The following is a 15,231-nucleotide window of genomic DNA, read 5'->3' on the forward strand; positions in this document are numbered from 1 at the left end:
ACTTCATCTCAAAAAAAAAAAAAAAAAAAAAATTACAGGAGGAGAGAAAGATTAAGAGTTTACATCTGAAAACATGGTCCATTCCTCATCAGTAGTTGATGTTTAAACTACTTTATGGTATTATAAACTACTATGTTATCTAAACTACTTTATGGTATTATAGTTACACATAAGACATTGTTTGCAAAACAGGGTCTTGAATTCTTGAATTAAGGAATATATCCCACTGATTAGCTTACTCTCTTTCTACTTGAACGATCCAGACAGATCATTTCTAACTTGCAAAAATAAAACCAATTTTCAATATAAACTATTAATACAAATAAACTCTGCAGATAAGATTCCTATAACATTTCTCAACATTTAAACAAAAATATGTTCCTTCAAATTCCCAAGACACCCTAAGAAATTCTGGTATTACACTTGCATTTCCTGTTTCTGAAGAAAAAATATTTGAGAGTATTCCATTTCCAGCCTACCACTTACTCACAGAAGTGCCTTAGTCATTCATTCCTCCTGTGAGGTCTCCCATTAGAAACTTATGATGTTCTTGGGCCCATGCCAAGAAGAAAACTTCAGTACATTTCACAACGGGTCTAGACAGATGAGTTAACATGCAGATGTTAACAGAAAGACAGAGGAAAGCTAGGAAACCCTGAACATAGCTACGCAGACTTTTACTCACCCAAAATGTTTTCATGCCTCATCAACACTGTCTGATATATTTCTGTCTCTCTAAACCAGCTGGCTTCCTCTGTGGTGAAGAACACTTTCACAGCTACCTTTTCGCCACGCCACTTTCCCATCCAAACTTCCCCATAGCGACCTTTTCCAATCTGTTTCACCATCTGAATCTGCTTAGCTATAGTCCTTTGGACCTGTGAAATCCCAAAACACACTGTTAGTGTATTCACAGCACTACAGATTTGTTTAATCTTTTTTTTCTCCAGAGAAGAAACGATTACTGCATGTAAAATATTTTTAGCCAGTATTTTTCTCTACCTAGACAACTTATTTGTATTTATTAATTTCTGTTACACTCTTTTAAACATATTTGAGATTGAGTGTGGATTCTGAAAGTTCAAAATACTGCTTCCAAATTATGAAATATTTTATTCTACTATTATTATTTTCACAGAGAAAAAACCTGAGTGGGTTCATAGTAATTGGCAGAATAGAATACTTGCACTTCCCCGTTATAATCGACTACTACATAATCTGAAGAGACTCTTGTCACCATACACCCAATCATGTATAAAATATGACAAAACAAAATTGTAATGCATTGTTAGGCACATACAGAAATAAAGGAAATCTATATGCAGGGAGGAAGAAGTAAGGGAGGGAGAGAGGGAGGGAGGGAGGGAGGGAGGGAGGGAAGGAAGGAGTTGAGACCAGAGCAGGGAACGATAAACCAAGTTGCTGTCTGGGCAAAGAATAACACCAGAACTGGAATCCAGAGTTTAAACTCTGACTCCTTTCAAACCAGAGGAACTGAACCCAGGGCTTCAGCATTAAGCAGGGAGCATCAAATGGTACTAAATTTGCTACGGGTTGGTAGCATGCCAAGGCTCCTCGATACAAATGCTCTCTTGAGGAAACCATTTGCAGAATACTTTTCATTCCGTGACTACGGTGGGATAATAGTACTTTGAAGGAACTCTTGCCACCATACAACTTGATCACGGGTATGACATAAGAAATAAACTGTAATGCACTCCTAGGCTCCCAGGGAAATAAAGGAAATATCCAAGAATGGGGAGGAAAAAGGAGAACAAAAAAAATGGAGGGAGAGAAGAAACAGAGAGAATGAGAGACGATTCTAAAGAATGAATTCTTTAGAACAAAAAGAAACAGCCGCTATAAATGAGAGTCAACAGAAACAACCCAAATAGATTTAACCTCTTCGGATTACATACTGGAATTCTGAGATACAGAATGCCAAGTAGCTCTAAATGAAATGAAGATGGAATAAAAAATAAGCAAGAAAAGATTACTGGAAATTACATTTTTGAAATGCAACAGTTAACTGTCATAATAAAAAACACAAAACAGTAGACAAAACAGCATATTAGAGAGAAAAGTTAATGAGAGAAACTAACAAGTTGGAGATAATATTATTTACCAAGCTCTAAGAGAGCTGTAAACAATATTATAAAGAGTGGAGTAGAGACAAAGAGAATGAAAATACGAGTTAAGTGGCATTAAATTTACATGTCTCTTTATATATGATCTTCATTCCATCTGTACTTACAGTAAAATATTTGAAGAACTCTGATATCAATGGTTCCAAGACTGAAAGGGCTAAGCATCTGTTACAATTTATATAATTTAGAGGACATAAAGAATCTAGCATATAACTCTTGTAACATCTGATAAGAAAACTAGAATGTATTCTTTGTAGAGATATACTTCACATCAATTAAAAACTTAAACTTGTTCTTTTTGTACTTTTAAGAGCCATGCAGTTACATTGGGCCACCCCAGATAATCTAGAATGGTCTCATCTTATTGTCAGCAACCTTTGCTCACCCTTGTCATAGAACACAAAATTCTAGGGATTAGGAACCAGGCACAGTGGCTCATGCCTGCAATCCCAGCATTTTAGGAGGCTGTAGAGGGAGGATCCCTTGAGTCCAGGAGTTTAAGACCAGCCTGGGCAACATGGCAAAAACTCATCTCTACAAATAATATGAAAATTAGCCAGGTGTGGTAGCACACACCTGTAGTGACAAGCTACTTGGGAGGCTGAGGTGGGAGGATTGCTTGAGTCTGGGAGGTCAAGGCTGTAAAGAGTCAAGATTGTACCACAACACTCCAGCCTGAGTGACAGGGCAAGACCTTGTCTAAAAAAAAAAAAAAAAAAAAGAAAAATCCTGGGGATTAGGACATGAACATTTTTGGGGGACATAATATATTATATATTATTTATAATGAAGATTATAAATATCGTACTTTATGAAAAAAAAAAAACTGCTGATGTACCATGAAGCCACTGAAGCTTGATGGAAATAAGCATGTAAGTTTATGTGTAATGCAGTCGTCCTCCCTTTAGGAGCCCAGTGAGCCATGAGACATCATGTTGAGTCCACTGTACTCCATTCCCAAACAAGGAAACAGGAGCAACATGGACACCAAGCAGTTGGGAGCCAAATTCATACACAGGGAAATCACTTGCTTGAGTGGAAACTTCCCACATTTATTAAAGAAAAATATTTAATTTACAGATCTTACAAAGCATTGCTCATGTAAGTCTATGGAGTATTTCCTAACATAAGCATTTTTGCATTTGCTTTTTTTTCTAATAATACATTTTATACTTTAATTATAAAGTTTTAAGAGAATTGGCAATACTCAATAGAAGAGGAACAACTTATCCCAAAGATAGAAAGTAAGCTATTATAACATGTAAGGACCTAAAAATATAACTTCAAAAATTTTTAACTGATTCATTTTAGTTTTTATTTGATTTAGCAAATGTTTCTGGTCCTTCTATACCTAAATTTTAATTCTATATTACATTCTTAGATACCAACTTCTTAGATTAATTGTATAAATAAAATGCCTGGAAGATACAATGACTACAGCTGTACTTTCAAAAAGATCACTGTATTTCATGTACACTGAGAATAACTGAATGTATAAGGAGTTACAAAGAATTATCACTATTCCAGGACTGTGAGAAGACACACACACAGAAAACACACACACACACACACACACACACAGTCTTAATTCTTAATTCTTACAACAGCCTGATATTATTTCCTTTTAAAGAAGGAAAAAATTGACATTTTATGAAAAAGAAAAGATCTAAAATTAAAGGGCACATATAAAGTCATTTGGTAAACATGAGGTCCAAGTACGTAGTTATATACAAGGCACTAATTTGCCCATTATGTTATTAAAATTAATAAGAAATCAATGTTAAGATGAGGTATTCACTCACATACCAATATATATAGAGAGAACTATATACTTCTGCATTGTTTATCTTAATAAGCAAATCTTAAAATCAGAAAATCAATCTGTAATAGAGACTTTTTCTTTATTGAACTGAGTTTTATAGAACCCTCCTTCCCATCCTACCCCCATCAAATGCACTTTCTTGTTTTATTTAACCATCATTTAGTTCACATCTCACTAATGTTAAGAGCACAGATCTGGGTTTGAATCCTGGCTTCTCCACATACTAGGTAGTTGACCTATCTGGGCCTGTATCCCCTGATGGGTAATACTGGGTTATACTGATATTTCTGGTACTACCTTATTGGGTTGCCATGAGGACTAAATGAGAATTTGATTTAGTTTTAAAGGCCAACGTCTGGCCAGGATTGGAACCAGACAATTTGGCTTGAGAATATATGCTCTTAATCATTATATAATGTGAGCCAAATATTATTTTTTGGTATCTACATTATAGAAACAAGATAGTATTTTATAGCTATTAAAAGCAGGAGCTGAAAGCTTTTTAATAACAAATTATTGAACAGTGCCTTTAATAAATCAGCCACTCTACTGGGGATAGAAAGTGAACAAAATGTAACCTCTATCCCTAAAGAGGAGAGACTCCACCAAAAGACACAAGAACATTACCACCAATTACAACATTACTTTAAATGGCCATTATTAGTGCTAAAAAGAAAGTTTTATCACAGAAGATAAATAGACTGGCTTAGTCTGGGGTAACTGAGAAGTTGTCACAGAGGTAAAATATGAGGTAGACCTTGAGCCATGAGTTGGAGGTATGTCCAGTAAAGGGATTACATTTGCAAAGACACGGATATATGTTGTATTTGAGAAATAATTACTCCAAGGTGATGCTAGAGCCCAGGCAGCATACTGGGGAGAGGTGGGAGGAGACGTCAGGAAGGCAGGTTGAGTTTATGCACCACACATACCAAGCTGGGAAAGGAGACCTGCAAGCAGTATTGGGTATTAGGATATTTTATCCAGGACGTAACATTGCAAGATCAATGGTTTTGAAGAGAGAACTCCACAGTAATGGGAAAGATGAGTTTGAAGGCAAGAAACACTGGAAGAACTCAGTTTCAATTCCGAGAGCATCTAATTCATTAATACCAAAAGGGATTTTACTATTTGTACAACTCTTTTAGAAAAAAATAAGTGTATTACTATTGATTTTCAAATTGTATTTGCTCACATATTCTCTTCAAGGTTGACAGTGCTGACCATCAGAAAAATGAAACTTCTCCTGAATGGAAAAGCCAGAACTTTACCTGAAACATAAACCCCACAGCTGAAAAGCAACCTTCTTTCTTTGTAGAACTACTGAGAAGCCAGTTGGTTGTAATATTTTAGCCTTCAAAAGCCAGGCCAAAGTGCGGTAATGCTACCCTTATGGAAAACAGAGGGAAGATGGTCCCATGTTTAACGTTTTCTAATCTGCTCTTTATCAGAATGTCTGAGGGTCTGGGTTGTAACCACACACCTACATTAAAAAATAATCACCTTACTCTCAATATGTCAAAATGTTATCAGGAAGCCCTGCAGCTGAGATCGGATGTCCAACAGACTGCACAGAGCTTTCTCCTTGTCCAGTGCCCTATCTGTATCAGTAAGTGAAACCCCATATTCATTGACAGTTCTTTCAGAAAACATTTCCTTTAAATTCAAGATATGTTCTTCTCGTACCAGCAGAGGGAGGCCTGATCCACTTCCTGAGCTCTGAGACTGCTCAATTAAGTCTCTCAGGGATTCTCCAGGAGGAATGTAAGTTTCATCCTGTTCTAACCCAATGCTGTATCGAGGTCTGGTTTCTTGTCTTTTATACCTAAAGATGGATAGATGAAGATAATTTTAGATAATGAAATGCAATGATGGAGTAAAATATTGCAACTAATATGGTAATCACAGCAGTTTTATTTTAGCACCTAAATATAATACATTAAATGCTTCATATTTTTTACTCTTAGTTATGGTTTGCCAAGTAAAACTCATTACTGTTTTGCTAACCTATTTTTTAAAATAAACTAAATAAACTACGTATTTTTACTCAGTCTCAAGCATTTACAATTTTTCTTCTTTTATTTATTTCAGATTGCATATAACCAAGCAGACTACATTCTATTAGTGTTTCTAAATAGCTCCAATATTATTCCTTAAAATCTTTTCTAAAGTCCCTAATTAACCAAATATGTAAATTTTTGGTGTACACAAAACATTATAGCTAACTCCCTTATATTAGGTCATATCTAAAGAAATAATATAAATTTAAACTTTAAAAGCTTTTTGTCAATAACTAACTTTTCAATTAGAAATGAATTTATTTGAATCAATTATCTGACCATTTGAAGAGTATCTCAAATGAGTAATAAATTAATCAAAAGCCAAATGACATAAATATCAAGGTCCTTAATATTTCACAATCTAGAAAATAAGTTCATAGGCCATTAAAAAATAATTGGGAATTATCAAATTTAATATAATAAATGACCTTATTTTAATGATTAATCTACAAATTAAGTTTAAAATCTTTTAATAATCAGAAATGTTACAGCTTAGAAAATAAGAAATTTGAGCAACTCTTAAGTTCAACATGGCCATTTCTCTGCTTGGAATCAAACCTAAGTAACAATCAGTCTCTGAATTCTCTAACTACCCTAGTTTCCCTAGGGATGAAATATTTATCTGGGTAGTTTTGAATTCTGAAGCAGGAATGAGATAGGTAGCTAATTGTAACTTCATTAGGACAAACATTTATCAACAGTAACAGATATTTTCAGTTAAATATAAGATCTAATTAGGATAAAGAAAGCTGTGGTGAGAAACACTAACAGGTAAAAGCAGTAGAATATTAGTATAAAGAAGATACTATAAATTAAAATTTTTGGCATCTACATTTTAGCAACTTACCGGAAGTAACAAAATAAAATGATAAGGACCAAGAGCAAACTACAGACAGTCACAGATATAAGTAAAGCCTTGTGGTGTATAGGTCCATCCACAAAATCTGAAATTAGAAAGAAAAAGAGCCATAATCTAGAGAATACTTTTACTCGAAAATAAGAAAGCAACTCTTCCCTAAAGGTACTTGCTAGGTATCACACACAAGATGTGAAAGATCCTTTTCATATACCAATTAATAAAAAAAACCCACATATACTGAAAATTAAGTAAGTTTGACTAGCATGAATCATCCTTCATCTAGGCACTTAATCAAGAGCACACATTTCTTCCTGTCTGGAAGGCACAGGCTCGACACAGGATAAAACTACAGAAAGAACATGAACAAAGGTAAGTGGATCTGTGCACCCACAAGAGAAACAGGCAGTTCATCGTTATTACAGATCCAGCTCATGGGTTCACAGGCTCTTCTTATGTGGTTTCTGGAGTACTCTATACCATGAATTTGTATTAAAAAATATCTATATAATTCATGGGACAGAAAACATAATTTGTTGTACATAAAGTCATCTTATAATGGATAAAAAGGAAGTGGACCCCTCAAATGTTGCCAAATAGAGAATATATGGTTCCGTGTTGTTTTAAACAAAGATGTCCTTCAAAATCCATACTTTTTCTTAAATTGAATCATATTTTAAAAGAATGTATGTGTTCCAGCCAAAGAATGTATGATACTTTTATACAACAAATTATTAAACACTACTCATTTTGTTTTAACTCTAGTTCTTGACAAATCAGATTCCTCAAATTTTATATAAATCAGAATGACTTAGCTTTATACAATGCATATTCACTGACTTTAACCCCAAAGATTTTTATTCAAAATACTTTATTTTTAATAATCATCCCAGGTAAATTTTATACAGGTGATCTCTGGGACATATTTTGAGGAAACTGACTTAAAACCAGGTACACTTATATAGTAATATCATTAGTACCATTCTTATTAAAGGCACCATTTACCTTTGAGAGAGTGATTACTGCTGTTTAATTGTAAAAGGTAGTATTGTAACTTATGACTTTGGATGCTGTGGACAAGAGGTTTTCCAATTGTACTATATAACTTTAACTATATGGCCACCTAAATATTTTGGCTGGGAACCTTATTCCAACCAAGGTAACTTTTTTTATTCACGAGTATTATATGTTACATGAAGAAAAACTGAAAAGGACCAACTAACCAAAATAAAATAAAATCACTACCTCCTCAACTGAGCTCAGGAAAAATTACTGCTAACAGTATCATTTCAATAAAAATGTTCATGAGCAAAATATAATATATGCTGATTTATAACTAGGTTGTTCTCATTTATAATACTGTGAACATTTTCCAGAACAACAAATACTTTTTTCTGCAACAGGATTTTTATATTTTTCTATTGACACATAATTATAATGTTTTAATACATACATAATGAATAGTGATCAGATAGCATATACATCATCTCCAACACTTATCATTTCTTTGTGTTGGGAACATTCAATGTCCTCCTATCTATTTGAAATTATATATTATTGCAACATGATTTTTTTTTTTTTTTTTTTTTTTATACAGGGTCTTCCTCTGTGGCTGGAGTGCACCGGCACAATCTCAAGTCACTGCAACCTCTGTCTTCTGGGTTCAAGCGATTCTGTGCCTCAGCATCCTGGGTAGTTGAGATTACAGGTGCAAGCCACCACACCCCACTTATTTTTGTATGCTTAGTAGAGATAGCGTTTTACCATGTTGGCCGGGCTGGTCTCAAACTTGTGGCCTCAAGTGATCCTCAGCCTCCCAAAGTGCTGGGATTACAGGTGTGTACCACTACTCCCAGCTACAACCTGACTTTTAAAGACTAAATTGTATTGCACATAAAATCATTCTAATTAGAAAGTCAATCTTCTGTCATATATTCAGGAGATTCTAAAGATTGTCATAACATACACAATTCTGTAATAAACACTCTTACACATACATCTTTGCACATGCTAAGGATTATTTCCTTAATAAGACTCCCATAAGTAGATTTGTTAGTTCAAAAGATACATATTTTAAGTATTTTCATACATATTGTTAAATATTCTTTTTAAAAGTTAACAGTAATTTCTATTTTACCATGAATGTGAACAAAGATTTTACTTATTTTGAAATAATTTCACTCTTACAGAAAAAACCATAAGAAAAAAGAATTCCAATGTGCCCTTTACCTAGATTTCTCATTGTTAACATTTCATCATTTTAAAATAATTATCTTGCTTTCCCAATGCCTCTCTCTATATATGGTTACATATAATATGCATATATATATTTGTATTCAAATTTTGTATTTGTTTACTTATGTGTATGTCTGTATTATTTTTTGGATCATTTAGAGTTATAGACGTAAAGCCACTATCCACTTATAAATACTTCGAGAGTGTACTTCCTAAGAACTAGGACACTATCTTACTAAACAGTAATGTACTCTAAGGATTAATGCACAGCCCCATGCTGTGCTTATTTTATACTGCATGCCTGAATCAGAACATCTAGGAAATTATCATGAACACATAAACTGAAAATAAATCTTCCAATCCACGAGCATAGGATGCTTCTCCATTTGTGTTGTTTCTGATTTCTCTCAGCATTGTTTTGCAGTTCTCCTTGTAGAGGTCTTTCACCTCTTGGTTAGCTGTATTCCTATGTATTTCATTTTCTTTGTGGCTATTGTAAACGGGAGTGTGTTCTTGATTTGACTCTCAGCCTGGATGTTATTGGTGTATAGAAATCTTACTGACTGGCCGGGCACAGTGGCTCATGCCTGTAATCCCAGCACTGTGGGAAGCCAAGGTGGGCGGATCACCTGAGGTCAGGAGTTCAAGACCAGCCTGGCCAACATGGCAAAACCCCATCTCTACAAAAATATAAAAATTAGCTGGGCATGATGGCATGTGCCTGTAATCCCAGCTACTCAGGAGGCTGAGTCGGGAGAATCGCTTGAACCTGGGAGGTGGAGGCTGCAGTGAGCAGAAATCGTGCCATTGCACTCCAGCCTGGGTGACTCAGAGAGACTCCATCTCAAAAACGAAGGAAGGAAGGAAGGAAGGAAGGAAGGAAGGAAGGAAGGAAGGAAGGAAGGAAGGAAGGAAGGAAGGAGGGAGGGAGGGAGGGAGGGAGGGAGGGAGGGAGGGAAGGAAGGAGAAAGAAGAGGAAAGAAAAAGAAAAAGAAAGGAAGGAAGGAAGGAAGGAAGGAAGGAAGGAAGGAAGGAAGGAAGGAAGGAAGGAAGGAAGGAAGGAAGGAGGGAGGGAGGGAAGGAAGGAGAAAGAAAGAAAGAAAAAGGAAGGAAGGAAGGAAGGAGGGAGGGAGGGAGGGAGGGAGGGAAGGAAGGAGAAAGAAAAAGGAAGGAAGGAAGGAGTAAAGGAAGGAGGGAGGGAGGGAGGGAGGGAGGGAAGGAAGGAAGGAAGGAAGGAGAAAGAAAAAGAAAGAGAAAAAGAAAGGAAGGAAGGAAGGAGCGAAGGAAGGAGGGAGGGAGGGAGGGAAGGAGTGAAGGAAGGAGGGAGGGAGGGAGGGAGGGTGGGAGGGAAGGAAGGAAGGAAGGAAGGAAGGAAGGAAGGAAGGAAGGAAGGAAGGAAGGAAGGAGAAAGAAAAAGAAAGAGAAAAAGAAAGAAAGAGAAAGGAAGGAAGGAAGGAAGGAAGGAAGGAAGGAAGGAAGGAAGGAAGGAAGGAAGGAAGGAAAGAAGGAAGGAAGGAAGGAAGGAAAGAAGGAAGGAAGGAAAGAAGGCAGGCAGGCAGGCAAGTGACTGATTTTTTGTATATTCACTTTGTATCCTTAAACCTTGCTAAGCTCATTTATCAGTTCTAGCAGACTAGATGGAGTCTTTAGGTTTTTCTAAGTATAGAATCATACCATCAGTGAAGATGCTTTAACTTCTTCTTTTCCTAAGGATGCCTTTTATTTCTTTCTCTGGTCTGACTGCTCTTACTAGGATTTCCAGTGCTATGTTGAATAGGAGTGATGCTGTATACATATCCAAAGGAATATGCCAAAAAGACACATGCATTTGTATGTTCATTGCCACACTATTCACAATAGCAAAGGCATAGAATCAACCTAGTTGCTCATCAATGGTGTGTTGGATAAAGAAAATGTGGTACATATACATCATGGAATACTACGCAGCCATAAAAAAGAATAAAATGATATCCTTTGCAGCAACATGGATGGAGCTGGAGGCCATAGTCCTAAGTGAATTAATGAAGGAATGGAAAACTAAATACTGTATGTTCTCACTTATAAGTGGGAGCTAAACACTGAGCACACATGGACATAAACATGGCAAGAACAGACACTGTGGGTTAACGGGGGTGAGGGGAGATGGGCTGAAAAACTACCTGGGTCCAATAAACACATGTAACAGTATTCACATGTACTCCCTGTATAGAAAAATAAAATCTGAAATTTAAAAAAAGAAAAACATCTTTGAAATATTTCAGAAAAACTTTGGATTATCTATTACAAACTAAAATCCACTACAAATTTCTTATCCAAACTTCATGATGGTGAGTGTTATGATTTACTCATCAGTCTAAAATATATATGTTTAATAGCTATTTATGATTTGTAATAGTTGCAAAATACTAATGAAAGTAATCTGCATCTGAAAACACTAAATGAGAGGCCACTAAAACAAGCAGTTATTATATTAATAAATTAAGAAATGTTACCAATAATCTAGGAAAAGAGAGCTCAGGAACTTGACATATTATAGCATGTGTAAAAAGTCATTCAGGGCTCAACACAAACAGTAATTATATATAATTTGAGCATTCATTGTCTAAACATGCTGGTTAGTAAATCCTGAAAATAATCTGTAAGCTCTTAATGTTATGCAGGCTAAAATTTAACATAATAAATGGCCTTAGCAGATTTTTTCCTCCATTCCTCCCTCTCTTAGCTTATATAAAGAGTTAAAAATAAATTCAAGGTGTCACAATACCTCAGCCAGTGAAAGCACAATTCACAATATTTTTATACAGATAGAGGCATCCAAACACTGTAACACACAAATACGTTAAGACTGCCACTGGAAACTTAGCTTAAATGCATTTCCAATTTTAAAGATAACAAAAGATTTTGCAAAAATTTTAGATTTTAGGAGAATGCTAGATACTCAATTAAAACTAGAACTATCCACATAATTACAATGTCACTATATTATCAGTATATGAACACAGAATACTTTTCCATTCCAATGATGTAATTTTACTAAAACTCCAAGTTTCCCTGCCTTTTACTTTCCATGTAAACGCAAGATACAGGATATACCCTGAGCTGCAAGAACACTGTTTATTATTTATCTTATTATATTTCTGATTTATGAGAGCAATGAGACCAGAAGGATCAAGGGATTCTTTCCTTACCATCAAGCACTTTATTTAAGGCTAGCATTACCTTCCCATTTTCCTTTTATTTGCCCCATAACCCTATCCCCGGCAGCCCCCTTGTCTTCTCTCATGAATAGGTGATCCTTATCAATAAACCTTTTGTTTCTGCTGGTCAAGCTGGTCATGTTTTAATCTGCCATTACCTGTGCTCAGAGCACTAACAATGTAAACATTTAAGTCACAGCCAGAGTCTCAGAAAGTGAACAGTTCCAGATACCTATCAGGAAAACAGCAGGGCCCACAGCTCTCAGCTCTCTACAGGAAAGCAGATTTCTACCTGCGCCGTCACTCCAACTGCTCTGGGAAGTAGAACTGAGAGCTCCCGGGGGAAGTCTGGTTCACTCTGAGAGGCAAGTTAAGAATCACCAGTGGTTTCATAACAAAACTGCATTCTGTCACTACTGTCACCTCTCCGATAATTAGTTTGTAACTGCTTAAAATGCCAGGACTGTTTTTATAAGACTAGAAGATGGTTCACAATTGCAATAAGAAATAGAAGAAAAAAAATCATACAGCTAGAAAGTAAAATATCTAGTACAATTTCAATAAAAAATTGTACATGTGTATATGGTAGAGGCCAAAAAAAACCAAAAAAGCAGCAGCTCTGTGGTATAGCTATGTAAAAACATCAGTGTTCTCAGACTATAATCTGCTGGGACATTTACTTGACCCCAGAATAGCTGAGCCAAAAAGGTAAGAATCTGCTGAGACTTTGGAACTAGGCACTACCTCAGTAGACTATGCAGAGACCTTGCCTAGGCACTGGCAAAGCAGTGGAATCTGGAAAGACCTTGCCTAGGTACCACCTGAGACCCTCAGAGCTCAAAGCAGTACATTCTAATGCTACTAAACTCCACCAAAGCCAGTCACCTTACACAATGCTCAGTAGAGTCCATCAACCACTCATCTCCACACTGCCCTGGACTAAGAACTTTTCTTCTCATTGTTCCTACCCTTCTTTTCTAAGCCTTTTCACTCTGTCCTTTGGAGTTTTATTCCACTATTTTTCTAAATTCCTACATCCTCCTCAGATAATGCTCCCTCACCTTCATACTCCTAACTGAACTGAAATCTGGCCCCATCTCTCTTTTCTTACTTATTTAAAAAAATTTTTTTAGAGAGAGTGTCTCCTTCTGTCACCCAGGCTACAGTGCACTGGCATGACTGTAGCTCAATGTAACCTCAAATTTGCAGGCTCAAGTGATCCTCCCACCTTTGCCTCCCTAGTAGCTGCAACTACAGGTGTACACCACCACGCCCAGATCATTAAAAACTGTTTTTTGTAGAGATGGAGCCTTGCTATGTTGCCCAGGGTGGTCTTGAACTTCTAGGTTCAAGCAATCCTCCCACCTTGGTCTTCCAAAGTGCTGAGATTACAGGTGTGAGTCACTGTGCCCAGTCCTCATCTCTTAATTCTGAGATTTTCTCCAACCAGTCATACTGTTTCATACTCCTGTAGTTAGTAAACGGTTCTCAAATATTACAAACCAGACCTCTGCACTTACTACTGCATCTGTTTAGAGTCACTGCTACTCATAAGCTATGCAAACTTGAAGTTAATAAACCTTCCCGTGCTGCATTTTCCTTATCTTTAAAGTTGGAAGAACAATTCTATGTACTTCACAGGGCTGCTGTGAGGTTAAAATTGATTAATTAACGTAATTTTTAGCAGAATGTTTGGCTAACGCTAGCCATTTAAATTTTAAACTTTTTATATACTTAGCCTATCCTGCCTTATCCACTTAGCACACTCCTGTTCATCCTTAAAGTCGTGTTCAAGTATCACTTCTAAGAAGCTATTCTGACAACCTCCTCCCCCAGGCAGAGCCAGTCACTCACTCTATTATGTCCTTAATACACTTTATAATCTAACTCTACTACTGAGTTATTCCTGAACAAATATAGTTACTGACATGGTTCTCTCTTATATTCCAATGTACACTTCTTGGGAGGAATAATTTTCTTCATTAATTTCTGTATTCCTAATACCTAGGATGTTGCCTGCCACAATTAAAAAAATGCCGGTGAGGCTTTGATGTGAATTATTATTAATCAATCTTGTATAGCTTTCTAGGCTAGAACAGGAACAAATATTAAAAAATGTTATCAAAGTCACAAAATTCTAGCTGGGTGTGGTGGTGTGCACCTGTTTTCCCAGCTACTGGGGAGGCTGAGGTGGGAGGACTGCCTAAGCCCAGGAGGTAGAGGTTGCAATGAACTATGATCACACAACTGCACTCCAGCCTTGGTGACAGAGCAAGACCCTGTCTCAAAACAAAACAAAAATAAAATAGAAAGAGCAAAATAAAGTCATGAAATTCTATTATATTATGTTGGAAAGATTTTTCTGTTCTCAAGAAATAAAATCAATCATGAAAAATCACTTTAAATCACTTAGATAATATTTAGGACTTAAAACTCTGCAACAACAAAAAAAAATCTGTGTGTGTGTGTGTGTGTGTCTGTGTGTCCGTGTGTGGTGAAAGCAAGGAGGAGAAGAAAGGGAAAATGAGAGATGTTGCAAACAAAAGGTCTCTTGGGATGCAATATTTGTCATTTTAAAGTAACAACACTTAAATGGGTAAGTTTTGAAATGAAAACTTTTGGACACTTTCCCCATTTTATCAATATATTGATATGATTTGACTAAAAGGTGTTACTCTAGCATAAACAAAAGGAAATGCCATATAGCAAATAATGTTTAATTTAGTCCTTTACAAGTCTTACTTTTAAAATAAATATAGTCAAATGGTAGTTTTTGGGTGAACTACAACTTCTGAATAACTTTCAGGGAGAAGCAGAGTGCTATCTCCCACCTCCACCCTGAAATACACTATAAACTCTAGGAATAGCAATTTTCTGAACAGAAGTGGGAAAAAATAAAAGTCATAAAAGTGAA

The 15,231-nt window shown here is 36.0% G+C and overlaps 1 protein-coding gene across 12 annotated transcripts in view; it reads right to left on the bottom strand.

Annotated features, from left to right (window-relative positions):
- LOC105464217 (bone morphogenetic protein receptor type 1B) overlaps window positions 1-15,231 on the bottom strand; it is a 393,013-nt gene that overhangs the window by 22,736 nt on the left and 355,046 nt on the right. For all 12 annotated transcript variants that reach the window (XM_071093297.1, XM_071093292.1, XM_071093294.1 and 9 more), the window contains 3 exons: window positions 6,877-6,973; window positions 5,656-5,794; window positions 686-878 (listed from right to left, as the gene is read on the bottom strand). In XM_071093297.1, coding sequence (XP_070949398.1) covers window positions 686-878; window positions 5,656-5,794; window positions 6,877-6,973 — 429 coding nt within the window. The remainder of the gene's footprint in view (window positions 1-685; window positions 879-5,655; window positions 5,795-6,876; window positions 6,974-15,231) is intronic.

The sequence above is a fragment of the Macaca nemestrina genome, chromosome 3 (genome assembly GCF_043159975.1).
Source record: "Macaca nemestrina isolate mMacNem1 chromosome 3, mMacNem.hap1, whole genome shotgun sequence".
NCBI classification, from domain to species: domain Eukaryota; kingdom Metazoa; phylum Chordata; class Mammalia; order Primates; family Cercopithecidae; genus Macaca; species Macaca nemestrina.